Consider the following 27,897-nt stretch of genomic DNA (forward strand, 5'->3'; position numbering starts at 1 on the left):
TGCCTGAGCCTTCCCAGCCTTAGAGACCAGAGTTACAACCCACCCAGAGTTCGCCACACTTCCTGTAGCTGCTCATCCCCGTGAGGTCACAAGATGGGCATCACCACCCAGTCGGCTGGCTGCTCAGGGATTCGTGTGCCCACTTTACAGACAAAGAAATGGAGTCCCCGACTTATCCTGGGCAGAGATCTAAGTCATAGAAAGTCTTCTGGCTCCTGGACCAGGACTCAGGGCTGAGTCAGGACTCAGGGCTGAGTCAGGTCTCAGGCCAGGCAGGCCCACCAGAGCCAGTAGGGGCAGCAGAAAGGAGGAGATGAAGGCTCAGAAGGCTCCCAGGGGGCCAGGGGAAAGAAGGAGAGGTCTGAGCTCTGCGCCCCACCTGTCACTGCAGACCCTGCAAGTCCTGAGGTCCGGGAGCACCCCTAAACCCGAGTCCTCCTCTGCCCCACCCCAGCAAGGAAAAACGTGCCCAGCCCAACCTCAGACAACCCTCACCCTCACCTCTGGTGAGGTCTAGCTCTGCGCCCTCCACTGACAGGGAGCCTCCATTGGGGGGGGTGCTCTCTATCTCCAGATCCCAAGTCAACCACTCACCCCAGGCACTGCTTCCTCTCACTGTTACCACAAGCACATGTCATCACCCGGGAAGCCCTACCTGACCACCCCCAGCCCTTTGTCTCTGCTGACCCCACAGGGCCGGCTCACCCAGCCACTCTGCTAAGATCTGGGCCCTGAACCCCCATCCCCCCATTCTGGCTCCCACATGTGGAACTTGGTCTCACACTGAGTAGATGCTCCATAAACATCACTGCATGGAGGGAGATCATCTCGCAGGCAGTGACTCCAAATATTTTGACCCTGACTCACAGAAAAGTATATTTTATTTGACCCAATATACACACACACGCACACAGCCCAGAGTGCATATTCACGTGCACATGAGACCCCCCAAAGCTGTACAAAACAACACTCACCAGCACTGTGCATCACACTTGGACGTTTCCTATCATTCTTTTTCATTTAATTTATTACTTCCTTTTCATTTCATTTTCACTGAGACCCAGTAAGCTGATTTCATGGCCTGATTAGGGTCCAAACAGCGGCCCTGATCCACAATTCAGAGAACAGCCCTCCAAGGAATCCACGTAGCCCCGCTCCCAGCCTGGCACACAACCCTCCATGCAACAGGTGCCCAAGAGAGCCATCCATTTGGCGGGCACTGACTCTGGCCAGGCCTGTGCTAAGCATTTTATTACAGTATCTCATTTCATCCTCCCCATCATCTTAGGAGGAAGGGACTGTAAGGAATTTTACATGTGAGGAAACTGAGGCCAAGGTCACAGGCTCAGGCAGGAGTCAAAGCCAGGGCCGCCGAATCTGGAGCCACGTGCTTAACCATCCTGCCCCATCCTGCCCTCCGGGTGAGTGGCCTTTAAACCCAGAGAGCTCCACCTAAGGAAGTCTACTCCCTTCAACTATAAAAAAGCCATTTCCTATATCAGTGTCATTCTTTATATTTGTTGACTGTGAGATTGGAGATGGTACAGGGAGAAGACAGTGCTCCCAGCTGGAGCTGATGAGCAGCAAAGCCAGCCCCCCATCTTCCTCTCAGTACACCCTGCTCCTTGGAAGAAAAGCAATGACAAACCCAGCAGTGTATTAAAACAGCAGAGACCTTTTGCCTACAGAGGTCCATAGAGTAACAGCTATGTTGTCATGCACAGTTGTGAGAGCTGGACCATAAAGAAGGTTGAGGCCAAAGAACTGATGCTTTCTAATTGTGGTGCTGGAGAAGGCTCTTGAGAGCCCCTTGGACTGCAAGGAGATCAAACCAGTCAATCTTAATGGAAATCAACCGTGACTATTCATTGGAGGGACTGATGATAAAGCTGAAGCTCCAATACTGTGGCCTTGATGCCAAGGGCTGACTCATTGGAAAAGACCCTGATGCTGGGAAAGATTGAAGGCAGGAGGAGAAGGGGATGACGGAGGATGAGATGGTTGGATGGCATCACTGACTCAATGGACATGAGTTAGAGCAAATTCCGGAAGATAGTGAAGGATAGGGAAGCCTGGCATGCTGCAGTTCTTAGGGTCTCAAAGAGTCGGCTATGACTTAGCTACTAAACAACAACAGCTGTTGTGGAGAGAGCCCTGGAAACAGGATCTCTTGTTATTATCCGCAGTCTACATGCCTAATCCTTGCCATCAGAAAGAATCAGCGTGAATCTGGTGTTTTGCTGTTTGCACACAAACATGCTCACATACCGTATGATGTATACTCGCGCCACGTGCATTAAGTCTTTTAACCCTCGGGATGAATACACATGCTGGGCCCTGTGACTCTCATCTCCATTTGACAGAAGAGGAGACTGAGGCACCAGCATCACACAGCTGCAAAAGCAGCAAGGACAGGAATCGAGCCCAGACTGACCGGCGGCGTCTGCTCTCAATTCTGACATCAGCGAGGAGCTCCTGCAGCCTGGCCACAGCCCACTAAGCACATCACGCCTATTCCCTTCTCACCCGAGCCTCGAGCCTCGCACGCATCTGGGAGACAGCAGAGGAGGCCAGGAGCGGCTCCTCAGAAGTGGGGCTGGCAGTCAGCTCTGGGGACTCCTGACTCCACAGGGCCCCCTCCTGCCCCTCCCCTGCATCACCTGCTTCTCTGATCCTGCTCGAAAGATAGCCCCAGGCCAGCACAGCCTGTGGGACTTCATCCCCACTCACCCAGCTCCGCAGAGACACCCCCAAACAACACACACACACGCCAGTAACATCGGCATCTAGTAACGCTAGATGCCAGTAACATTCCCTGTGTACGTACGCACACATGCCCACGTACCCAGGCGAGGGCAGCCCCTTGGAAGGAGGCCCCCAGGAACGCTCAGTTCCTCCGGAGGCCAGAGCCCAGGACCAGGCCCCTGCCCCAGCGCCAGCCCCAGTTTCCTCATTTTCCCTAGGGCTGTTTCTCACCCAGCCCCCTGCACCTTGGCCTGAGAGGAAGTTACACAATCCCCTGGGAGCTGCAAACTCTGCTGAGGACTACTCACAGTGCAGGGCGAACCACAGGCCCGGAAGGCCTCGCACACCCACAACCCCATCTGAGGCAGACGGGCTCCCAGCTCCCATCTCACTGACCCGGGGCTCCAGGCCACTGCCTGGGCCCCTCCCTGCTCCCAGACTGAGCCTCTGACAGCCTCCACCCCTCACACAGCCTGGCCTCACAGGGCCCCAGGCCAAGCTGCCCCTGCACCAAGACGGAGAGGCACAGAGGGGCAAGAATTTGCAGGACTCCTGCTGGGTCCCGAATGGGTCAAACCCTAACCTGCACAGCCTCCCCGCCCCTCCTTAGTCAGAAGCCCCGCAGTTCACCTCCTTCCTAACTGACCACATGTCTGTGACCTCAGCCCCGGGCCTTCCCAGGGTCTCCAGACACCCAGTTCACAGCCTCACTCTGGCCCACCTCGAAACGGACCCTGAGACCCAGCACGGTCCTGTGAAGCTCTGAGCCACCACACGAGCTTGTGGGAAAGGCTCTCACTGCATGAGATTTCAGAGGTTCCTCAGCCCCCAACGCACTTCTCCAATAGCCCAGGACACTTGACGTTTCACTAGTGTTTCCTTCTCGGAGCTAAGGGATTCTCAGCATTGATGGGTAGATACCGCTTGTCAAGAAAGGCTGGAAGTCGCTGAGCTGTTATTAGCTGTCTGCACCTCAGAGTGGATGAGTTTACTAGGCCCGTTCACGAGTATATCTCAGGAAGGGACAGCGTAGCGGAGGGGAGACCAGGCAGGCCAAGGGACCTCGAGATGCATGAGGGGAGTGAATCCCAGGACTGGGAGGTCAGAGGGGCCCTGAGAGCTCCGACCCAGACTCTGGCTCGATCCTGGGCTTTCCCTGGGAGAGCGCACTCCAGAAGGACACAGAGCCTGGCCTGGGTGTACAAAGCCCCTAAGAATGACCTCTGGCTCCCGCCCTTCACCGCTGGACTTGCAACAGAGCCTCAGATAAGGAATATGATAAGCACCTCTTATCATCCCACACAGCCTTGGACTCCCACCCAGCTGAAGAAAAAGTCAGGAATGATTTCCTGGGGCCCCAGGGCTCTCCTGAGAGCCCCTCATTTCTGCAGCCCTCATCAAAAGGCAGGGGCCCTCAGGGCCGTTCTGCCACAGCCTGCTGAGGCCTGGAGTGGCAGGAACCAGGGCCGGGCTCATGCGCCTCCAGCTCTGTGGACAGACAAGGGGAAGGGCTGGTTCTAGAAACCCCTCACCCCCTGGAGACAATGGCCCAGGGCCTCTTTGCAGGGACACCTTCCAAGATGCCCACACAGCCAGCCCCCCTCTCCCCAGTCCCAACGACCACCCGTGGTGGGGAGGGGCAGGACACAGGCCCCCCTCCTTTTTGATGAGGAGTCCAAGACTCACAGCACTCAGGGACGTCCCGAAGGCCACGCAGCAAGTTCACAGCAAATCTCAGGTTCCTGGCTCCCTTCCCAGGTCACAGTTTCTCAACCTCAACACGACTGACACTTGGGGCCAGAGTAACTCTTTCTTGAGGGGCTCTTTGAGCACTTTAGAACCTTTAGCAGCATCTCTGGCCTCTACCCGCTAGATGCCAGTAGCATTCCCTGAGTTGTGACAACCAAAAATGTCATCAGACATCACCAAATGTCCCCTGGGAGACAAAGAGAACTGCTGCCCTAAAAGGACCTGAAAGCCAGGCGTCTGCCAATTCTAACTTGAAGGGTATCTGCTGCGAGAGCTGTAGATGTGCCAGGCAGGAGGGCCTGGAGGTGCTGGTGAGTACCCTGTGGGCTCAGTACTCTCTGGGCAGAGCTGCCCCCCGGCAGGCAGTACCACTTGGGAATCTCATCCCAAGACCACCTCCCCAACCCCAACCTACAAACCAGCCTCCTCCCTGCCATTCAATATTTCAGTGGTCTTTCAATTATTTTGATCACACACCCCTGTGAGTAACAAATTTTGAGCACCCCCAATATAACCTTCTTTTCTCAGGAAGTGTTAATAAATGCCAGTGTATGAATATGTCATGCATATGAGCAAACATACACAAAAATAGATCTATAAAAAAGTGGAGGAGGGAAATATAAATTACACTCAGGATGAGATACTGTTACAGTTTCAACAGCTCACCAGGACAGAAACAAGACAGTCTACTGATACCAAGTATCAGTGAAGATACAGAGCAACCAGTGAGGAGCGAATTGGTGTGACCACTTCACACAGAATTTACTAAAATTGAAATATGCATCGTATACCCTGCAGCAATACTCTAGCAATTCCACTCTATATGGACTCTGAAGAAATGTACACACCAACACAGCAGGAAGCACATCCCAGGATGTTCTTCCAGCATTGTTCACAGCACCCAAAAAAGGCAAGCAACCCAAACGTCCATGAGTGGTGGGATGGATACAGCTATGGTATCAAGTTCACACAGTGGATGCTGATACGTGAACGCAGACACTCACAACAGTGTAGCCAGATCTCTCCACTGGTCAACGAACATGCCCAGTGTTACTCCAGCTGCATAAATTTAAAATCGGGCGAAACTAAGCTCTGCTGCTAAAGGCCACAGGTAGAGGTGGTAACATGATCAAGGCGAGCAAGGAACTGATTATCTTAAAAGTCAGTAGAGGGACTTCCCTGGTGGTCCAATAGTTGGGACTCCAGGCTACCAAAGCAGGAGGCAGATGTTCAATCCCTGTTTAGGGAACTAGGCTACTGCACGCCCACACTGAGGGGGAAAAAAAAAAAGTCAGGATAGTGGTTCGCTTGGGAAGGGGCTTATGGCCAAGGTGGAGCACACAAGTTGATTTCAAATGCAGGCTACATTCTGTTTCTTCACTGAGGTGGTGGTAACCTGGGTGTTCACGTTTATAATTATTTGTTGTATTATCCATATAGGTTTATGCTCTTTTTGGCAATTAGGCTACATTTCACAATAAAAGGAGGGAGAAAAGGATGAGATACAAATACATCGAAATAGAAGTTCTAATAGTTTCTTCCCCCACCTGGCTTTGCGAACCATTATGATTCGGCCAAAGCGGATGAGATCCTATATCTGGTCACGGGTCTGGAGGAGCCAGTGACAACCAGGGGTGTTTGTAGAGGGCTCTTCCAGCTGCCCCTCCGCCCACAGGACCTGGGTACCACAGCCCTTTTCATCTCCATCTGAACCCTGGAGCATCCTAGCCACCATATGCCCCTGGTGGCCCAGGGGAGAGAGTTGCATGAAGCTAGGCTCTCTCATGCCCACTTCACCCTGCCCTGGTCTGCTCCTCCGGGTCCCTGACAGCAGAGTTCAGAGGCCCATGCTGGGAAGGCTCTGGAGGAACAGGGCAGGCCTCACTCATCCTATAAATACACCGAAAGAAGGAGGGAGGCAGAAAAATGAAATGAAGAAGATGGAGAGGAGGGGGACAGAGAGCAGGACAAGGAGACACACCTGCATCGAGGGGTGAAGTTCCAGTTGCTGTGGAAATAGACAGTCAGAGGGACGGGGGTGGGAGGGGCAAAGGAAAGAGAGAAAGGAGAAGAGTGCTTGGGGCGGGGGAGCAGACACACCGCCCGCAGTTCCGAGCCCAAGTCTCAGGGCTCAGCACAGGCGGGTCCAAAGAGGCCTGTGTTAGGCCCGATTAGCACCACATACCCCAGGGCCCAGGGCCTCAGCGAGAGGTGAGGGGCTCAGGGGCCAGCAGCCTCCCCGTGGCCTCACCTGGCACTCAGCAGACTCCAGGTCTCCTGGAGGGGAGGGCCCAGTTCAGGGGGAGAAGCCCCTGGGCCTGCAGAGGCGACCCCCCCAGTGGGAGGACCCAGGGTCAAGAGAACAAGTCCTTCCTGGAGTCTTCTCAGCGGGTGAGAAGCGCTGAGCCAAGTTCTAGGCACGGGCCCAAGCCCTTTTGTAAAAACTTTCCCTTGGCCAGGGAAGAAGGCTCTTCAAGGGTGAGCAGGGGGAATAAACTGGGAGCCTAGGATTAACATATATACATTGCTATATATTAACACATGTAAAATGGATAACCAATAAGAATCTACTATATAGCAGTAGGTTACTGGATAGCACCGGGAGCTCCAATCAACATTCTGTAATGACCTATATGGGAATGGGTGTGTGCTCAGTCACGTCTGACTCTTTGCAACCCCATGGACTGTAGCCCACCAGGCTCCTCTGTCCATGGGATTCTCCAGGCAAGAATACTGGAGTGGGTTGCCATTTCCTCCTCCAGAGGATCTTCCCGACCTAAGGACGGAACCCGAGTCTATTGTGTCTCGAGCACTGGCAGGTGGATTCTTTACCACTGAGCCACCTGGAAAGCCCCACAGAGTCTACAAAAGAGTGGACATATAGCCTGGCGGGTTACAGCTCATAATGTCTCAAGGAGTTGAACACGACTGCAGCGACTTAGCATGCACGTGTGCCTAACCGATTCACTTTTCTGTACATCTGAAACTAACACAACATTGTAAAGCAACCATACTCCAATAAAAATTAATTTTAAAAAAAAGGAAGAATGTTCTTAAGACCAAAGGGCCAGGTGCTGGCACGTTTGTGGTCATTTAGTCCCTGGCTCTGTACGATAACACATCGCTCTGACTTCCTCTGTCCTCTGCAGATACTGAAATTCCCCCCCTCCCCGCTCCCAGGCCATCAGCTTTGGGAAAGGAGCTGTGTCTTTATTCCCACCCATCCTGCTTGGTTCGCACAGTGCTAGGCACCCAGTCTGTCCATGACTGCTGACCCGAGTGCATGCTGGAGTGGGTCCCCCAGCCTCCCTGGGTCCCAGTCCCCTCCTCTAGAAAACACGGGGGCAGTGCCAGCTGGCTTCTGAGGCCCACAGCCCTGCAGCCCCAGTCAGCTGGCCCCGCGCTGGCAGGGGCAGCTGAGAGAGACAACACCTGGCCAGGGCGAGGGGGGCGGGGACAGAGGCGGCAGGGGGGGCACAGGATAGTGTGTCACCTCCTGGCCACCCTGCACCCCTCAGGGACTGTAGGGGGCTGGGGCAGCTGCTGTCCCCAAACCAGTTATAAACAAGGCAGAGGACAGGCTGTGACTTCCCTAGGCAAACAGGGGAAAACAAACCGGAGCCCCACCCCACAGACCCACTGGTGGAACTGGGGAGTGGCAGGGGTGGGCAGGCAATGGGCAGGGCTGCTGCAAACTCTGTGCAGGGAGAGACAGGCTGGGAGCCCACCAGAGAGGGCTGGGCCTGGATCCCTGCGGGCGGGTGGAGGCAGGGGGTTCCTGCTTGGTTGCGTCCCTGGGTCTTAGGTGGTGATGCTCCTGCAGGACAGAGACCTGGGTAAAGCATCTGTGTGTCCTTGGGTCTGGGCCCATTTCACACTCAGCTACTCCCTTCATGAAGCTGTGCTGAGCACCCGGTACATAGCTAGCTTCCCCTGGCTTGCAAGGAAGACTCTGCTACTACAGGCCTTGGGGCAAGCCCACAGGGTCACCCCAACTATCTGCTGCCCTCAAAGCCCAGGACCCCCTAAAAGATGATGGAGACATCTTGACCCCCAACAATGACTCCCATCTGCCAGCCCGGTGTCTCCAGGGTGAGGAGAGCAGAAGGGAATGGCTGTTTCTTGCCTGTGTTTGATCATTTTTATTATTCACCAAAAATGCAGTTCAAACAGTGATCAAATACCCTCTATGGGGTGGGAAAGTCAAATAACATGGTGGACCTTTTGACAGCCTCACTTAGGGAGAGTGAGGGGCTGTTCTGGACACCCACCCCCTGAAGCCAGAAATGCTATTCTGGTTCCAAGGACTTGCCCCCAGTACTGAAGACTCTCGGGACTGGCGCTGTCCACCTCACCCTGCCTGAAGCAGTCACTATTTCCTGAGCACTCGTCCCCAAGGGTGGGGCCAAGACTGGACACCGGTCAGTTTAATGGGATGTAGGGGCAGAGAGTCAGGATGGAGGAGGGAAGGATGGCCATACCAGAGACTGTTGCTGCTGCTGCTGCTGCTGCTGCTAAGTCGCTTCAGTCGTGTCCGACTCTATGCAACCCCATAGACGGCAGCCCACTAGGCTCCCCCGTCCCTGGGATTCTCCAGGCATGAACAATGCAGTGGGTTGCCATTTCCTTCTCCAATGCATGAAAGTGAAAAGTGAAAGTGAAGTTGCTCAGTCGTGTCCGACTGTTAGCGATCCCATGGACTGCAGCCCACCAGGCTCCTCCGTCCATGGGATTTTCCAGGCAAGAGTACTGGAGTGGGGTGCCATCGCCTTCTCTGATACCACAGACTAGTGGTCACCAAATGATCTCACAGTGGTCCCTGCCCCTGGGGACCTGGCTTCGAAAAGCAGACGGCCCTAAGACACCCTGGGCAATCGGAGACCCAGGAAACAGAAAGCTCTGGCCTGGGTAGTCACAAAAGAGTAGGTTATCAAAGAGTAGGTTATCAAAATGGGGTCCCAGGACCAGAAGCATTAGCATCACTTGAAAGTGCGCCAGAATTGTAAACTCTAGACCTACAGGAATCCACTCAGAAACCATGGGCGGGGCTGGGGGACAGTAAATGTTCTACCAATCCTGATGCTGACGCCCACCTGACAAGAACCACTGTCTGAGAGACAGGGCATCAAAATCATCACACATACTAAAAAAATAATATTGATGCCCACGCCTCTCCCCAAAGACTCAGGTGCAATGGTATTTTTTAAGAGCTCCCCAGGTCATCCTAATATCCAGCCAGAAGTGCAGTCAGATGGAGCAGTTCCCTGGAAGGGTAAGCCTACAGGGACAGATGATTTGCCTATAGGGAGGGAAACAGAGGAGGTACTGTCAGGAAAAGGGACCAGCATGAACAGGGCTAGGATGAGGGAATATGCTCCTTTCGTTTCCAGAGAGCCTGTTGGAATTCCTGAATTAATCTCATATCATCCCCTTTGACTGTGGGACCCCGCTGTGTGGACAGGAGCCAAGAATGTGGCCTGGCCCCCAGGAAGATGGACAAGGGTGGGGATGACCGGAGCTCACTTTCTTCCTTCTTAAGAGACAGTAAAGAAAGCTGATGATGACTCTGCCTCTTGCTTCTGCCCCTCTTGGTTGCTACCTGCTCTCACCCATTGCTCCACAGGCAACAAAGCACTTCCTGTGGGCATGACGATAAGTCCCAGATCCAGCCTTATAGCTGAGATCTTATGTCTGTCTTGGTGACACTGCAGACAAGGAGATCTGTATGTATCTCTGGTGCAGAGTGCAGGAGGGCCAGGCAACACGAGGGCAAGGGAGGGCCTCTGGTCAGGAGTCAGTAGTAAGTGACTGGGCCCAATGCACTCCAAGCAGTCTCAGGGGGCAGGGCCGGGCAGGGCAGGGGTGGTAGAGATGCTGCAGGCCTGACCATCTGCTCTGCTGTCGACTGTGGACACCAGGCTGGGTGTGGTACAGCAGGGGGTGCTGGGGACTGTGGCCACGGAGTCTGCAAAGCCCCACTGAAGGCATTTTGCTTGAGGATCTTAGACCCACGAGGGAGGCCTGTTTGCAACCCATAGGTCTTTATTTCTCCCCTAGAGCTCTCTATGCCTCTATTTCCTCACCTGGAAATGAGAAATGAAGAAGTTAAAGGAGTTAATTATGATAACATTTCTTGGAGCACAGCAGTGTTCTAAGTGCTGTAAAGGCAGCGAGCAGCAACATACTCAGCCCTCCTGACAGCACTGTTTGCGGGCACTACAATACTCCTCGCGTTCTGGGTATGGAAACAGAGGCACAGTGCAGGACAGCAGCTGGCCCAGGGCCACATAGCAAGTGGCAGAGCTGAGATTCCACACCCGGCGACCTGGCCCCAGAGCCCGTGCTCTTGACCGCCCCCCAACTCGGGGGCACTTAGCGCAGTGCTCAGTACCCGGTGGCAATGGCTCTGTCCCAAGAAAAGCTGGCTGATGGCTCCACGGGGGCCAGCCTTTAGCAAAAGCTCTATGGGGTGGACTTGGGCTGCCCCCCACCTCCCCCGCACCCCACACTCCACCCTTTCTGAAGCGTCTCCTGTCTGGGTGCTTTGGCCAAAGATGGATAGAAGGCTCACGCTGGAGGGGACCCCACCGGTGATGGAGGCTCATAGATATGGAAATGGAAGCTAAGGGAGACAGGGACTGGCCCAGCCACATGGCCTGTCAACACAGGGTCTCCTGGGTTCTTTTCAGGACTTTCACTGCCATCCGGCTCTCACCCAAGTACTTTCCCGGCTTTTTCTCCTCATCTGATTAAACAAGTGCCTACTGAGGGCTGCACTGTAAGGGCATGTTTGAGGTAGCCAAGGAGACCCAGGAAGCCTTGTCTGAAGCCATCTCTTCCCCCAGCCAGGCAGGAGAGTCCTCGCCGGGGGACCCTTCAGTCACCTGGGTCAGCAGCTCAGAAGAGCAGTCAGGAGACAGGTGTGCCCTGGAGAAGGGGCTTCAGCAAGTCCCATCACTGCTCAGAGCAGGAGATCCCGATGGGGAAAAGAAGGTTCCTGTCACACCATGCCCCAGCCTTGTAAGGGAGAACTCCTGGGAACCCTGAAGTGGTCTTCTGCAGGGACTGAGAACATGGATTTTGGACTCAGTTGGGCCTGGGTTAGAATCCCTACCACTTCCAGGCTGTGTGACTTCAGGCAACCTGCTTAACTTCTCTGAATCAGTATAATGAAAATAATAATTTCTACCTCATTCTGAAGAGTAAATACACAATACATGTTGGCAACTATAGTTTATGACTAAGTTTTATTACAATATTGCTCTATTATAGCATAAAGAGAGTAGATGCATATTCCATTAATATTATTCTTACATGCTCATAGACATGTGTGTACACAATTCATCTACATACATGTATCTAGATACCCACGATCTCATAACCACACACACAAACTCCCATCAATCACACACACCCCACACAGACACAGAGCAGCATCTGGACTCACCATGTGCCAGGCACCTGACTCCTCACAGCTGCCTGTGAAGTGTGTGCATTTTTACCTCTCTTTTCAGACGTGGATACATACATCATAAGCAAAAACACCCACTGCGTCCTGGGATGTGGACACTGCTGGCAGCTCCAGGAGCCCTGAACACCCCCCTCCCCCTCTGAATCAGAGGAGGCCAACCCAATTTCCACGGTCATCTCCAGGGCAGCCCCAAGCTGGGCCCCAAGTGCTGACTGCCCTCCATCCCTAGGACAAAGGCCCAACCTGGCTTGCATGCCAGCTGCGGTTGGGGAAACCCCAGTTGCCGGCAGAAACCAAGTCGACTTTGAAAAGGAAGAGACAGAAGCCGAGGGGTGGCTAGGCCACTCCCTGTGGGGGCAGGTGCTAAGTAACTCTATAAACTCTGGCTAATGATGCAATTACAGCCATAAACAGAGCCCCAGGAGGGATGGGGCCAGAAGCCAGACCCTCAAAGGGCAGCCAGGCTTGAGGGGTGGGAAGCCCCTCCCACCTGCTTTCCAGCTGAGAGGCAGGAGGGACGCCTCACTGGCCGTGGGGTGAGCGCTGGGGACCCCCAGCATCCCCGAGCACTGGACGGGCTCCTGCGAGCCCCGGCCCACCCTCCTACCCACCTCCGACTGTGAGTTACCAGGCCATCAGCCCCTCAGAAGCCCAGGGGCTCTCTCGGGACTGAGTGCTCACCTGAGGAGATGTCCCCAACCATTGCACCCTTTCCACAGAGCACAGAATCAGGAAACCTGGGCTCCCATTTGGCTGCACCTCAGAGAGCTGAGCTGAGGGCAAAACAGCCCTCACTGCAGCTGTAGCAGGCCTCGTAAACTGTAAGCAACGTTGGCTGCGCTCCCAGACAAGCAGAGCACACAGTCACCCTAAACAGCTCTTCGTTTCCATTGCCTGGTTTCCAACTCTTCTGCCTGAGAAGCCAGGAGGCAGGCAGAATGAAGGGGTCCGTGTGAACTGCTATTTTTCCCCATGGCTGGAGAAACTGAGGCAAGATCCAGGCATACCTCAGACTACCAGGTAAAGCTCCGGAGGCAGCCAGCCCTTCCTCCGCCTGCCTCTTCTGGCCTGCCTTTAACTCTTGCCGGCTGTCTCTCCCAGACTTGTGATCTCCCTGAGGGCAGGGCCTGGTTCTGCTCTGAAGACACCCACACGAGACCAGCCCCCCACCTTCCCCTCCACCCCCAGTTGGCCAAGAGTGCCAGGTCTTGGGCGGGTGGAATCTCAGCCATCAGGGTTCTGAACCCACATCCCAGAGGCGTCACTGGGGACCGACACCAGCCTTGTCCCATTCCCGGCTCAACTAAGTACCCCCTCCCCACTCAAGGGTTGACTATCACTATCACAAGGACTAACTATCACTTCCCCGGAGAACGCTAAGCCAAAGCGCTCGAGTTTGGTCCAGGAACTGTTCACGCATAACCACCCCCAGAACACACGCGCGTGAGGTCGACGCCAGGGGTGGGCGCGGCATCGGAGAAGGACTCAGCGGTGAGGAGTTGGCCCGACGAGGAGGGGGTGGCGGAGCCCAGGGCAGACGAGCCCCGCCCCGGGCGCCCTCCCTCCACCCCTAACCCCCGCCTCCCTCCCTCCCCCTGCGAGCCCGGCCGGGGAGCCCCGGGCGGCTGCGGCGCGAACCTGCTCGCGCAACCCTGAGCAGCTCTGGGCAGCCGTGCGTGAAGCCAGAACTGCTGGCGGGAGGGAGCCGAGGGGAGGGGAGCCGAGCTGGCATCAGCCCGCTCCCTTCGAGAAGGCGAGCGCACTCGCCGCTTCGGCCGAATGGTTGATCGGAGTACCGGGGGCGGGCGGGGACGGCGGAGAAGTGCTGACTTGGGGGTGGGACAGCCTGGGGTTGGGAGGTGCAGACTCAAGGAATCGGGGGAAGGGGGCGTGTTTTCCGGGATTCAGGACCGGGAAGGAGGGGGGATACTCTGGGGACGGGTAGATGGCTGGGAGCTGCAGGGAAGGCAGGAGTGGTGTGATCTGAGGTTGGTGTTCCCTAACGTCGTGGAATAATGCAAGGGGGAGAAAAAGACTGTTCTCGGGCATACCAGGGGACGCGGGTTGGAGCGGCTTCTTCAAGAGACCGAGGGGGAGGAAGGGGCGGGAAGGGAGGAAAGGATGGTACTTCAACCCGCAGCACCCCCTCAGCGGCCCGGCCCCCGGGGCGTGGCGCCGCTCCGGCCCGCCCACTCCCCGGGACCATCCAGGCAGGGCCTGGCCCGGCCGGACTCGGCCCCCACACACTCCCCTACCTCCGGCGCCCTCCCCTGTGCCACCCGTCGCCCCAGCCGCGTCCGGTGGAGAAGAAGCGGGCGCTGGGCCCACACGCCCTCAAAACTTCTTGCAAGTTCACTCCCACGCCTCCCGCCCCTTCGACTTCATCTCCCGGGCGGGGAAGGCCCATGCCCGCCACGGCCCCTCCCGCCTGGTTACATAAGGTCGCGGAGAAGCCGCCCCCCGGCCCGGGCCTGAAGGGAGGGGCTGGAGGGGCTCACAAGCTCCGCGGGCAGCGCCGCCCCGGCCATGCGCCGGACGAGCCGGGCCGGCTAGACGGACGGCGGGGCGGCTGGCAGTGCGGCGCACACGGTCTAGCTCCCCTTTCCAGTCGACACCCCCACCCAGCCACCCACCTGTCTCGCGGACCCACGGGATCGGAGCAGCGGAGCCTGGGTCGGGAGTTCCGGGCCCTCCGCGCACCCCTTGCCCCCCGGTCCCGCTCACCTAGCTATGAAGGTCAATCCGTCCGCCGCCCGCGCCCCGCGACTCCGGCAACTTGTCCCAAGTTCAGGTGTCGGGCCCGAGAGCTCCGCCGGCCGCCCCCTCCCGGGCTCCTCCGGCTCCGCGCCACCGGTGAGGCCCGCCCCCGTCCGCCCTGCCCTCTGCAGTCGGCGCCGCCGCCGCTCCCTACGTCCAGCCCGCGGCCGCCGCCTCCGCTGTCACCGAGCCCCGCGCCCGGCGCCGGGGCTCCTGCTGTCACTCGGCACTCACTTCCCGCCGCGCCCGGCAGAGGGCAGCACCCTACCCCCGCGGCCCCGCCCCTCCCGGCTCCGCCCCTCCCCGCCCTACCGCCTGTCTGCCTGCTGCAGAGTCCGCTGGGAAACGTAGTCCTCCCTGCTGGGCGACGGCTCTGCTAGGCACGTCGGGATTTGTAGTCCCACCCTGTGGGCTCAGGCCTGTGCTGGGACTTGGCGTTTAATTTGGAAACTTTGATCCACTTGGTTTCTACCCCTTTTGCAAGTTTTCTCTTTTCAGGAAGTAATGTCACGAACCACAGATCATCATAATATACCCTGTGGCCTATTTGACCCCAGTGAGGGGCGTGCAGTGTGCTGGCTTTCCTGGAGTCTAGGAAAGAGGTAGGGTCACAGATGGTGTGCTGTTGCCATAGAAACCCCTCTGTGTCAACCCTCATCCTCCTGGTTTGGAATGGGGTACCAGACCTGCGTCTGGAGCATAAGGAACAAGGTTGATCAGCGTGGTGAAGGAAATATGATTGTAAAATGGAGCCCACCTCCTCTCCCATCATGAGTTCTCCATTTACCTAGGTGGGGGCCCTCCCCACCCAGACCTCATTAGCTGGAGCTTGCAGGTACATCACCACCATGTTGCTGAACAGAAAAACTTCCTGATCTTTTCATGTCACCCTCCTCTGCTGGACGTCACAAGATGCTCTGGTGGCATCAGGTGATGTCTCCCTAAAGGACCCACATCTGTTACAATGTTCATTGTCCTCCAGCCTTCTTCTGAAAGCTCCTAGGGCAAACTTGATCACTGATATGAAGGAAGAAGCCTAGATTTAAGACACATGGGACCCCTAGTCACACTGCTAGTGATATGTGTGGGGTAACTCTGGTGGTATATGGTAAATTAGGTCAGCAGAGCACTTTGGATTGTCCCTTACAAAGGAATGCCCTGCCTGCATGCCACTACCACTGTCTTCCCTCTCCAGAGAGAAGCTGTGAAGAGACTCCAAACTTTGAGGGGTACAGGGCTCACCCCCAAGCCTACCTCATGCCCTATTTCTCTTAGAATCTCAGTGACCCACCATGAACCTCCTAGAAACTCAGGGACAACATGCTCCAGTAGAGGCAAAGTTGCCTGTGACTCTTATTGCCCCATTCCCTGAGCCTACAGGCTGTGAATGCCCTCTAAAAACAACAGGACGGCCGATGTGGAGAAGAGCTATTTATTGTTAGAGAAAGTCCAGAGTCCAGAGAAGGGAGGCTAAATGCAGAGAGGAAGTGTAGAGAGAAGCCCCTGTAGGATGGAGCGTCCAGAAGGAGAAGGAAGCCCGGGAGTCCAGGCGCTGAGTCTTGGCGGCTGTGGCGAAGCCCACCCTGTTGTTGCCCAGGTCGTAGACGGAATAGTATGACCTGAGAAAGACGTCCCCGAGGATCCACAGGGGCTGGCCATTCTGGGAGGGTATGTAGGTGACCTCCACCCCCAGGACGCAGTAGCTGTCGCCATTCTGCACAACACACAAGGGCATCACTCATTCATCAGCTCCCAGATGGACGGGGCACTGTGCAGCCCAGAGCCCCAGGCCAGCAGCACAGATACAGAAAAAGAAGGGCCAGAGTTTCTACCCTTGAGGCCTCACAGGCCAACTGAGCTGCCAGAGCGGGGCTGGTTGGGGATTCTAGTGTGACTGAGGGCAGGTTGCAAGGGCCCTCCCTCTGCAGGATCTCCTCAACTCCTGGTAGTAAAGCCTTGGAGCCAGATCAACTTAGGTTCAATCCTTAGCTTCACCCTAACTATGTAGCTTTAGGCCAATGAGTTAACCTCTTGAAACCTCCAAGTTTTTACTTATAAAATAAAAATTCATATCTCCCTCATTAAATGTTATGACGAGTTATCAGGAAAATGCAGACAAAGTGCTTCACTTGGCGGCTGACTCTTGTAAGTGCTCAACAGAGAGCCAGTGCCTCTCCCCCTTAATTAATAATAATTATTAATAATAGATGATTGCTCTGCTCTTTCACAGCCTGGTTCCAGAGAAGGGGGTTTAAAATCCATGAGAGGGGAAGAGAAATCAATGCTTCAAGGAAATGGCACAGTTAAGGGGACCGAGTGTTTCTGGCTCCTCACAGCTTCCTCCCGCCCCTCACCCACCTCTACCCCTGATCTTGTGCCCACTGGCTCAGCCTGCAGGAACCAGGACTTACACTGAGGATGTAGGAGGCGGGAGGCAGAGGGAACTGCATGCCATTGATGACAAAGGTGAGGGTGGGCAGGTTCTGGATGTTGTTACAGTCCACAGGAAACTGCAGAGAGGAACAGCGCCGGGTCGCCTCATCTCCCCGCTAAGAGGACCTGCCATCCCCATCACGGCAGCCCCTGGGGTCCTGAGCCCGAGCCCCAAATCTGCTCTTGGACCAGAGGCTGCAACACCAATACTGCTGGTGTTACCCATGAGGACTCGCGTACAGAACCTCCAAGTTATAGAAGCTGCTGTACAGAGGGTGGGTTGTGGGGGGACCTGAGTCATCTTTCTCAAAACATGCCTCTTTCTTGAATTTCCCCCATGAAAGTTTAAATCTACTCCTCTTCCCTGCAAGTGTCCTTTTAAAATAGGTCTGATACTCTACTGTGTGTAAAATAGATGGCTGATGGGAAGCTGCTGTATAGCACAAGGTGTTCAGCTGGGTGCTCTGTGATGACTAGAGGGGTGGAATGGTGGTGGCCGGGTGGGAGGTCAAAGAGGGAGGGGATGGATATATGTATGCCTCTAACTGATTCTCTTCGTTGGACAGCTTTACACAGCATTGTAAAGCAACTATACCCCAATAAAAATTAAAATAATAAATAAAATACACAGGTATGTAGACAGTATATCACATCAGCCCACCAAAGTTAGTGAGAATACCTTAATTATGCAAACCCTTTGGTAGGTTCAGGAGGGGGTAAAGATGGGGCAGGGCCCTGCCCAATCCACCTCCCAAGATGGAGGTGAGGGAGCTCTGGATTCAAGAGTTATTCCTTGTCGCTCTCAGGCTTGGTCCCACATTCTAGTTATTTAGCTCTTACTGCAAAGCCCAGCAGGTGTTTAACCTGTTTGCTCTAAGAGATTGAAGCTCAGAGGAAATTCTACCTATTAGTGACCTCCCATACCAGCACAGGCATCTGGCCCCCCTGAATCAGCCTTCCGGCCCCCAGCCAGCCCCCAGTCATCCCAGGGCCCCCACCTCCAGTGACAGGAGGCAGCAAGAAGCACGGAGGCCAAGAATCAGGCTATTCTTGTGCTCCCAGGAAAAACCATAAATGCCCCCTAGCCTCTCCCCGGGAAAGGGCACGCCTCCGCCGCATGCACCTGCCCATACTGGTCCTTCTGGGCCCCCGTGGCCTGCAGAAGGGCACTCAGGAACTGCTGGGGCACCGTGAGCAGAGATGTGCCGGTGTCCACGATGGCCTGGCAGCCTGCGGAGCACCAGCCCGTAGCCTGGTCACCAATGAGGAACCTGAATGGTGAGAAGATGGGGTCTCAGCGCCTCCCAGCTCAGGGCAGTTAGGGGATGGGCCACAGCCACCGAATCACGGTGCACCTCAGAAGATAAAGATTCTACAGAGGTCAATCCAACCACCCCCCAGCCTCGTAACAGTCTGTCCAAGTCTGCCTGAATGGCCATGTCTTCTGTTTCTTAAAAGTTCCACAGATAGTTCTAGAAAGACTGATGGCCAGGGCTATAGATTTGTTGTAAATACTTTGAGTAAATTAGTCCCTCCCCCGACACACCCCAGTTTCTAATCTCTAAGGCCCTAGGGTTGGATGGCAGGGTCTGAAATGTCTGGGATTCCAGACCCTGCCTCTTCCTGTGTTGTCCCCACCACACCCACCTTCTCCAGGCCGACCAAGGTCTTGAAACCCCAAGTCCTGAATGTGTGTGTGCAACATCCTGCCCAAATGAACGGCCCCCGCCCCCAGGGCCCGCTGCAGACTCACTCCTCAATGCCAATCTGCCAGTACAGCTCCTGAGTGACGGGGGCCCAGTAGATCTGCCCCGTGTACAGCCTGCTGTCCACACCCCCAAAGATGACTGCTCCCCCATCCTGAGAGCCCTGTTGGCTGCAGAATGTAAAGCGAAAGGTGAGTCAGGAAGTGGCTGTGGGAAAGGCAGGGAAATAGAAGTCCTGCCCTGGCTCCAGACTGGGGCTCCCTGAGGTAGGGCTGTGTCTCCCCTCAGACTGAGGCTCCCTGAGGCAGCGCTGTGTCTCCCCTCAGACTGGGGCTCCCTGAGGCTGGGCTGTGTCTCCCCTCAGACTGGGGCTCCCTGAGGCTGGGCTGTGTCTCCCCTCAGACTGGGGCTCCCTGAAGGCAGCCCTGTCTCCCCTCAGATTGGGGCTCCCTAAGGGCAGACGTTGTGTCCCCCACCTCTGACCAAGGCTGGGAATTCCCAGTGCCTCCAGCTCTCAAATGAGGCCGCTCCACCAAGTGCTTCCTCTGGGAAAGCCTCTGGTCATCTGGCCTGCAGCCCTGTCCCACCTCTCTCCTCTGCCTTTCATTTCATGCTCCTGGTGGAGCGTGTCAGCAGGAGCCTGACCGGGGCCCAGTAGGTTGTTTTTCTGCTGGAATCGGAGGGAGGAGGGGCCCAGGGGGAGTGGAGGGCACGACCTCCCTGTGAGACAGTAGACGAGCAGGAGTGTGGCACTGGGCAGCAATCCTCCGGGCTAAACTCAAGAGTACTTGTAAACAGAGGTCAGCAACCTTAGTAACAGGATAATATTGTTGAAAGTCAGGTTCAAATGACTAAGCCCCGGAGAGCAGATGTTGATCGTCTCTAGAAGGTGGTTGTCTAATTCTACAGAGGAAAGATGGAAAGTCCCCTCCAGGCCACCCACCCCTTCCCACTGCTTGGCTCCAGGGCCCATCCACGTAAATAACCACGTTTGCTCGTGTTTGTGGTAAGAACAACAATTTGTTCGAGTTCATGGTGGACTGAGGCCAGAAGACCTGGCTAGAACAATACATCAAAGGAGATGAAGCAATAGATTATTATACAAAAGAGGTGTCCAGGTAGAAAACATTTGGTCAGAAAGAAGTGAGCTCACTGCGGCTCTGGGCAGGCAGTCAGCCCTAGAGGTAGGAGAAAAGTGAAAGTGTTAGCTGCTCAGTCGTGTCTGACTCACGGCGACCCTATGGACTGTAGCCCGCCAGGCTCCTCTGTCCATGGAATTCTCCAAGCAAGAATACTGGAGTGGGTTGCCATTCCCTTCTCCAGGGGATCTTACCCACCCAGGGATTGAACCCACGTCTCCCTCATTGCAGGCAGATTCTTCACCATCTGAGCCACCAGGGAAGCCCCAGGAGAAGCTGCAACAATGCCCCAAGCAGAGTTCTGCCGGAGGAAGGGGAGATTCTGTCTTGGCCAGGAAACGTAAAGAAGAGATCGAGTGGGCTGGGGACAGATGCGGGAATGGGGAGCACGGGAAAGGAAGAATCAGAAGCCCAGGAGGAAAGGTCCTGCCAAATGCCTGCTGGGAATGCCTGCCTCCAAACTCCAAAGTGTTTGAACCTCAGCCGTCCAGGCCTGTGGAAGCTAGTGGGCTGGGAGCCGGGGACTGCCGGGTAGTTCCTTACCTGCTGAGGTAGAAGCTGAAGATCGGGCTGGTGAGGGCACCCTCCTGCACCATGCCCTGAAGGACGGTGGTGGCCCCATCCACGGACAGGGAGGGGTAGGCCATGCCCATGATGCCGTCGAACTTCGCATAGAGGAAATTGGTACCCGGCTCGGTCTTACTCAAGCCGAACTCCTGGTTGGGGACCTGGATGCCTTGGACCTGGAGGGGACGCAGAGGATGGGAAGTGATGAATGTAACTCCACACACCTCCCTCTGGATCCCCCTCCTGAGACCCATCTGTCTGCTCTTCATCCCTCCCTCACTTCTGCCACCTCGCTTCTTGACAGGTTTGCGAAAGCCACTTTCTCTCCCAAGGAGCCACCCTCACCTGCTGCAGCACCGCCCACCCCACCTGCCTCTCCCCTAGGCTTTAAGCTCCTTAAGGAAAAGGAGGAGGTCATCCCAGTCACTCTGTGTCCTCGCTACCTGGCACGTGGTGGCCCACAGTGAGGGGTCGATAAGTGGATGGATGAGCCTTTTCTGTGTTTTTTTTTTGGCTGCACCTCACAGCATGCAGGATCTTAGTTCCCTGACCAGGGATCAGCCCCTTGCATTGGAAGCTCAGTGTCTAAACCACTGGACCCCCAAGGAAGTTCCCGGATGAGTCTCTAGTGTTATGATTTTCTGACCTGTATGGTAGAGCATCGGCTTCCCTGGTGGCTCAGTGCTAAAGAATCTACCTGCCAATGCAGGAGACATGGATTCAATCCCTGGGTCAGGAAGACCTCCTGGAGAAGGAAATGGCAATCCACTCCAGAATTCTTGCCTGAGAAATCCCATGAGCAGAGGAGCCTGGTGGGCAATACAGTCCACGGGGTTGCAAAGAGTTAGACACAACTGTAAATATCAATAACATCAGATATGTAGATGACACCACCCTTATGGCAGAAAGTGAAGAGGAACTCAAAAGCCTCTTGATAAAAGTGAAAGTGGAGAGTAAAACAGTTGGCTTAAAGCTCAACATTCAGAAAACGAAGATCATGGCGTCCGGTCCCATCATTTCATGGGAAATAGATGGGGAAACAGTGGAAACAGTGGCAGACTTTATTTTTTTGGCTCCAAAATCACTGCAGATGGTGACTGCAGCCACGAAGTTAAAAGACGCTTACTCCTTGGAAGAAAAGTTCCGACCAACCTAGATAGCATATTCAAAAGCAGAGACATCACTTTGCCGACTAAGGTCCGTCTAGTCAAGGCTATGGTTTTTCCTGTGGTTATGTATGGATGTGAGAGCTGGACTGTGAAGAAGGCTGAGCGCCGAAGAATTGATGCTTTTGAACTGTGGTGTTGGAGAAGACTCCTGAGAGTCCCTTGGACTGCAAGGAGATCCAACCAGTCCATTCTGAAGGAGATCAGCCCTGGGATTTCTTTGGAAGGAATGATGCTAAAGCTGAAACTCCAGTACTTTGGCCACCTCATGCGAAGAGTTGACTCACTGGAAAAGACTCTGATGCTGGGAGGGATTGGGGGCAGGAGGAGGAGGGGACGACCGAGGATGAGATGGCTGGATGGCATCACGGACTCGATGGACGTGAGTCTGAGTGAACTCCAGGAGTTGGTGATGGACAGGGAGGCCTGACGTGCTGCGATTCATGGGGTTGCAAAGAGTTGGACACGACTGAGCAACTGAACTGAACTGAGCAACTAAACAATAACAAACCATTGTAGAGCACTGGGTGTTTCCTATATTCTTCAAAGGCCTCCGTCTAAGTCTCCCCATCAGACTCTGAGAACTATGAGGTTAGAATCCAGTTCACAGCTCCGCATTACCTTGCCTGTTTCCTGGAAAGAGGAGAGGGTTCAGCCGGCAGCATCACTCACCGTCAGAGTATCATAGCCTAAGAGGCCAGTGAGGCTGCCGCTGCCATACTGCAGGAAGAAGGTCTGCTCATTGGAGGAGTAGGTGGAGGACAGGCTGGGGTTGAAGCGGGGGTGGCTGGCTGCAGGGAAGGGAAAATTAGGGAAGTCATGCTGGCCCCCTCTAAGGTCTGCAAGGCTGCCCAACTGTCTCCCAGCCTGTACTCATATCATAGAGCCTCAGCATACACACACACACGTGCACACACCTCCCCCTGCTGCCCAAGGAGTCAGGTGGTAGCCAACTGACATTCCTGGCATTGGAAGACCCTTAAGAACTGGGCAGCCTTGACCCCAAAGCACCCCCTGCCCCCACCAACCTGACAAAATCACAGAATTGTCAGATGCCCTCGGATGATGACCTCCCTAGGACTGTAGTGTGGGCAAGTTGTATAGTATCTGTCTCCATCTTCCTGGCCCCCAGCAGATCTCCTGATACATGGCAAGTGTCAAGAAATTACTCATCAGATGAAGGAGTGAATGAACCTCCAGGGTATTCCCTGACCCTTGCCTCACCCCGAGGAGAAGCTGGCCACACCAGGATCCTGAGACAGCCTAGGATGGAGCCAGTGAGGGACCTTCTAGACTAGAGGTGTCAAGACCCAAACCCCAAGGCTTTGGCAGGGGTCAGGGCCATCCTAGGAAGTGAACATCTCCAAGGACAGTGACGGGAGGAGGACCACATCTATGTCCTTCTCCCGGGTCCTTGGGAGAGTACAGTAAGAGCTTAGTAAATCGTGGTGGGGGAGTAGCATAGAAAGAGTGTTGTAGAGTGGAGTGGGCCGGAATGGCACTACCCCGAGTGAACAGAACGGAGTGGAGTGAGCTGGGCTAGGCTGGAGTAGGTGAAGGAATATGTCCTGGTAATCAGAGAGGGGCCACCCAGGCTCGGGGCCAGTTCCTTCCCTCTGGCTTGGACATGTGCCCTGTGACACTGGACAAATCCCTGGACCTTTCCAGGCCTGGAGCTCCCTGCCCACCCCACAGCCCCGCCCCCCAGCAATCTTTATGAAAGTGCGGCCCTTCCCCAGCAGGTGTCAATGCCCTCCCCTGCTCAGCCCAGCACTCACTGCAGGCCTGGCTCTGGCAGTAGAGAGAGGGCACCCACAGGTTGGAGGAGCCGGTATCAAAAAGGACCAAGAAGTTCTGTGGTGGCGTCCCAATGCTGATCTCACCAAAGTAAGCAGCCTGGGTGGGGAGGAAGGGACATGGGGCAGGCTCTTAGCTCTGGGTAGGGGTATGGCGGGCAGGTCTCACTTGTGGTGGGGGCATTGAAGCCGGTCACTCTGCTGCTCTGCCCATCAGGCCCAGCCTTCTCCATGGTCAGAGCGGCAGGGTAGCCAGCCCCACAGCCCACACCTCAAGCAGGGGTTTGAGCCTGCCCTCCACACTTGCTCAGAACCCACAGGCCCTCAGTCTGAGCCCGCCCGGGGCAGCAGCAAAAGTCTGCATGGACTCAGCTGCCAGGTCATCAGGGGTCCCTCCGTGCTTTCTCAGGCAATGAAGTCTCCGGCTGACAGGCAGGTCTGAGAGACAGGGGCAGCCTCCAGGGGGCGAGTGGGAGGGTGCAGAGAGGGAGAGAGCAGCTCACAGCCCCGGTCTGGCCCTCAGCCTTTGGCAGCAGGAGGAGGGGGAGCCCCAGGGAAGGGTCAAGACTCACGTCCATGTAGTCCATGGGCTCGGTGGCCACGCTGAAGTCACCAAAGTGGTACTTCTGGGCCGGGTCATGCTTGTAGGTCCTCAGGAAGTCCTCCAGGAGGCCCTTCTCCTTCATGGTCTCACGGATGGACTTAAATTTCTTCAAGGGAATTCTGCAGAAGGGCTGGGGTCAGGGCAGGGCCTCCCTCTTTCCTACTGCACCTCTAATATCCCAAGCTCTTTCTCCATCCCCAAATGCCTCAGGCTCCCCATCGCTCTGTCCCCGGGGCCTGTCGCTTGTATGTGTCTGTCTTCCTCTTTCTCCATTTCTGTCTCGATCTCTGTCTCTCTCTGGCTCTTTCTCCCTCTGCCTCTCTTTTTCTTCCTCTCTCTTTCTCTTTTTTGGAAAACTCTTCTCAGGACTTGCTCCAAGATTCAGAAAACAGCTACCTTCACCCAGGCCTGCCCTGACCTCATCCCATGGGTCGTCATCCCACCCTGGTCCTCCACTCTCAAATACCCCATAAACTCTTTTCCCAGGAAGGGGAGAGGAACTTTAGACATTACTCCTTGCAAGATTTGTGTGGTTTGTTGGTTTGTTTCGGCCGTGCTTGCTGGATCTTTGTTTCCTGACCAGGGACTGAACCCATGCTCTCGCAGTGAAAGTGCAGAGCCCTTAACCACTGGACCACAGGGGAATTCCCAATTTGTGCATTTTTTAAAAAAAAGTTTCAGAAGGACTTCCTTGGTGGTTCAGTAGTTAAGACTCCGCACTCCCAATGCAGAGGGCACGGGTTCAATCTCTGTTTAGGAAACTAAGATCCCACGTGCTGCACAACACAGAAAAATAATAAATTAAAAAGCAATACATAATTCAAAAAATAAAAAGGCTTCAGAGATGGCAAAGTTAACCCCAAAGGGAGTCCCCCGGAATGGTGGCCCTCAGGCAACGGGCACCGGCTGGATGTGCCAGAGCACGGGCCCAGGGCAGCAGCACTAGACTGCGGACTCAGAAGACAGGGTCCTGGTTCTTCTGCTCCTTGTCTGGCCTGAGTCAGTCACGCTCCTCACAGGAGGCAGGGACCATGGGGAGGTTGGCTTGAGTGGTCCGGAGCCCAGATCAGCCTCTGGAACTGGATCTCCTGAATTATGGGTTTCTGCCCGTGTCTTCCCAGACTTGCCTGCCTCCATTGCCCAGGGGTCTCTGCCAGTGCCCCCAGGCCTTGCTCCAGGCTTCTGGATTCCTGCTTCTTTCCCCATCTCTTCCCCATTCTCTCAAGACCCTGCATCCTCCAGAAATTCTCTGCTAAACCCATTCACCTTGAGATATGAAGGCTGACGATTGCTTCACACCAACACCACTCCAGAATTGGCATATTCAAAGAAGTTTCTGAGAGAAGCCAACTTTCCACCAAAAGAAATGCCCTTTTATTGGTGCAATCGCAGGCAATGAGGCAGGCTGGGCGCCCTTTTGATGTCCTGTGAGCCTGGCCGCCTTATCCCCTTTCCCCTGACACCTCAGCATATAGAGATTACATGACTGGTGTTTCTGCTTAGATGATTTGGCATCTGTCAAATAAATTGGGGGCCCTTAAGGAAACTTCTAGCAAACATCACCCTATCTAGAAATAATTGCTTTCAAGGTCTTTTTTTTTTTTTAGGCAGGAGTTGCCCCTACTCTGTCTGTTTCTGGTCTTTATCATTTATCTTTATCTATCATTCTGGTCTTTATCCTTTATCATCAGTGAGGGAATGGATGATGCTTCTCCCTCCAACTGGAAGCTTCCTGAAGGCAGAGGCCATATCTCTTCCCATCCTGAGATCTGTCCAGTGCACACTCAGAGAGCCTTCCCTGCCTCAGAGCAGAAGCAGGTCACCCAGAGAGTTTCAATGTCCCTTCCAACACGTGAGGACAGCAGAATGATGGGGGGTATGCATATGAACTAGAAGATTCTCGACCAGACACCAAATCTACTGGCACCTTGATCCTGGACTACCCAGCCTCCAAAACTTTGAGAAAAAAATTTCTGTTATTTATAAATCATCCAGTCTATAGTAGTTTTGGTGTTTTTTTTTTTTTTACTTGTTATTTTCTACTAGGGTATAGCTGATTAGGGCTTCATGGGTAGCTCAACTGGTAAAGAATCTGCCTGCAATGCAGGAGATCGTGGTTCAATTCCTGGGTGGGGAAGTTCCCTTGGAGAAGGGATAGGCTACCGAATCCAGTATTCTTGGGCTTCCCTAGTGACTCAGACGGTAAAGAATTCACCTGCAGTATGGGAAGTCAGTTCAGTCACTCAGTCACATCCGACTTTTTGCAACCCCATGAACCACAGCATGCCAGGCCTCCCTGTCCATCACCAACTCCTGGAGTCCACCCAAATCTATGTCCATTGAGTCGGTTATGCCATCCAACCATCTCATCCTCTGTCGTCCCCTTCTCCTCCTGCCCTCAGTCTTTTCCAGCATCAGGGTCTTTTCAGATGAGTCAGCTCTTCACATCAGGTGGCCAAAGTATTGGAGTTTCAGCTTCAACATCAGTCCTTCCAATGAACACCCAGGACTGATCTCCTTTAGGATGGACTGGTTGGATCTCCTTGCAATATGGGAAACCTGGGTTCAATTCCTGGGTTAGGAAGATCCCCTGGAGGAGGGCATGGCAACCCACTCCAGTATTCTTGCCTGGAGAGTCTCATGGACAGAGGAGCCTGGCAGGCTGTGGTCCATGGGATCGCAAAGAGTCGGACATGGCTGAGCAGCTAAGCACAACACAGCACATAGCTGATTAACAATTTGTGAGTTTCAGGTCAACAGCAAAGGGACTCAGCCAGGCATGTACATGTATCCATTCTCTCCCAAACTCCCCTCCCATCCAGGTTGACACATAATATTGAGCAGAGTTCCCTGTGCTATAAGGTAGGTCCCTGTTGGTTATCCATTTTAAATGTAGCAGAGTGTACACATAGATCCCAAACTCCTTAACTATCTCTTCCCCCAGTCCTTCCCTCCTGGCAACCATAAGTTTGTTCTCTAAGTCTGTGAATCGGTATCTGTTTTATAAAATAATATAAACTTATTTATAAAATAAGTAATTTTTTAATATGTTTATTTTTATAAATAAGTTATAAACTGTTTATAAACATAAAATAAACTAAGTTTATACACTTATAAAATAAGTTTGTTTATAAACTTATTTATAAAAGAAATAAGTTAAATATAAACTTATTTATAAAAGAAATTAATTTATTTTTTTAAAAGCTGCCAGGGCTCCTGTCCCAGCATTCAGGCCCCAGACTCACTTGACCAATGCTGCTGCCGCCAAGGCCTGGAGGCAGACCAAGGCCAGTACCATCCACTTCATGACACTGATTCCCAGCTGGCTGCAGCAGAGAGGCAACTCTGAGTTGTGCTGTTGCAGCGGAGTGAAAGCCTGAACAGCCCTTCCTGCTTTATACCTCGGGGACCCAGCCCAGTCCCTGCCTCTCTGCCCTGGACAAGCCTGGTCTCAACCCTGGGTGTACCCTGGGCTCCCTGTATCAGTCGTTTCCGTGTGTTTTCCTTTGTGAGGGTGGCCTCAAAGGACTTTTCATCCTATTGACTTTTCAGAACAAGCAGTGGAGGCCAGGAGGTGTGAGCGATAAGAGATCAAACTTGCCGAAAGATGGAGTGGCAAAGATGACTTCTTTGCCCAGGAACCAGAGGTGTGAGCTGGGCGTTTTGAGGGGAGGGCCAGAGGAGGGCAGAAATGAGGGCTCTAAGGTCTATAGGCAAGTCTACAGAGAAGTCCGTAATTCCAAAACTTCAGAACAAAAAAAACT

The 27,897-nt window shown here is 54.4% G+C and overlaps 2 protein-coding genes across 7 annotated transcripts in view; both read right to left on the minus strand.

Annotated features, from left to right (window-relative positions):
* TFEB (transcription factor EB) overlaps positions 1-14,907 on the minus strand; it is a 47,501-nt gene extending 32,594 nt beyond the window's left edge. The window contains exon 1 of one of the 4 annotated variants that reach the window (XM_027959207.3): positions 14,690-14,907. Coding sequence is in view for 1 of the 4 variants with exons in the window: in XM_060403627.1 (XP_060259610.1) it covers positions 11,942-12,219 (278 nt within the window). In the remaining 3 variants the exon portion in view is untranslated. Of the gene's footprint in view, positions 1-501; positions 3,344-11,941; positions 13,602-14,689 lie in introns of those variants that run through there. The other 3 variants (XM_060403630.1, XM_060403627.1, XM_060403629.1) reach the window with 3 other exon arrangements.
* A 1,233-nt stretch (positions 14,908-16,140) lies between these two features.
* On the minus strand, positions 16,141-27,503 carry PGC (progastricsin). Of its 3 annotated transcripts, XM_004018811.6 has the most exons (9): positions 27,379-27,503; positions 24,102-24,252; positions 23,512-23,629; positions 22,406-22,524; positions 20,544-20,743; positions 18,909-19,031; positions 18,279-18,426; positions 17,134-17,232; positions 16,141-16,436 (listed from the first exon to the last, which is right to left on the minus strand). In XM_004018811.6, exons 1-9 carry the CDS (start codon positions 27,438-27,440, stop codon positions 16,161-16,163), a joined length of 1,296 nt encoding a protein of 431 aa, XP_004018860.2. In that variant the 5' UTR covers positions 27,441-27,503; the 3' UTR covers positions 16,141-16,160. The 3 variants fall into 3 exon arrangements, with proteins under 3 accessions (XP_004018860.2, XP_042093451.1, XP_042093452.1); XM_042237517.2 differs by lacking the exon at positions 18,279-18,426; XM_042237518.2 differs by lacking the exons at positions 22,406-22,524; positions 23,512-23,629.
* Positions 27,504-27,897: the final 394 nt, after the last annotated feature.

Source organism: Ovis aries, chromosome 20 (genome assembly GCF_016772045.2).
Source record: "Ovis aries strain OAR_USU_Benz2616 breed Rambouillet chromosome 20, ARS-UI_Ramb_v3.0, whole genome shotgun sequence".
Lineage (NCBI taxonomy): Eukaryota > Metazoa > Chordata > Mammalia > Artiodactyla > Bovidae > Ovis > Ovis aries.

Coding starts and splice junctions, on each gene's coding strand:
- PGC (XM_004018811.6), bottom strand. CDS start 27,440: ATGAAGTGGATGGTACTGGCCTTGGTCTGCCTCCAGGCCTTGGCGGCA. Junction 22,525..23,511: donor CTGCCAGAGCCAGGCCTGCA/GTGAGTGCTGGG, acceptor CCTTCCCTGCAG/CCAGCCACCCCCGCTTCAAC. Junction 18,427..18,908: donor TGGCAGATTGGCATTGAGGA/GTGAGTCTGCAG, acceptor CTCACCATTCAG/GTTCCTCATTGGTGACCAGG.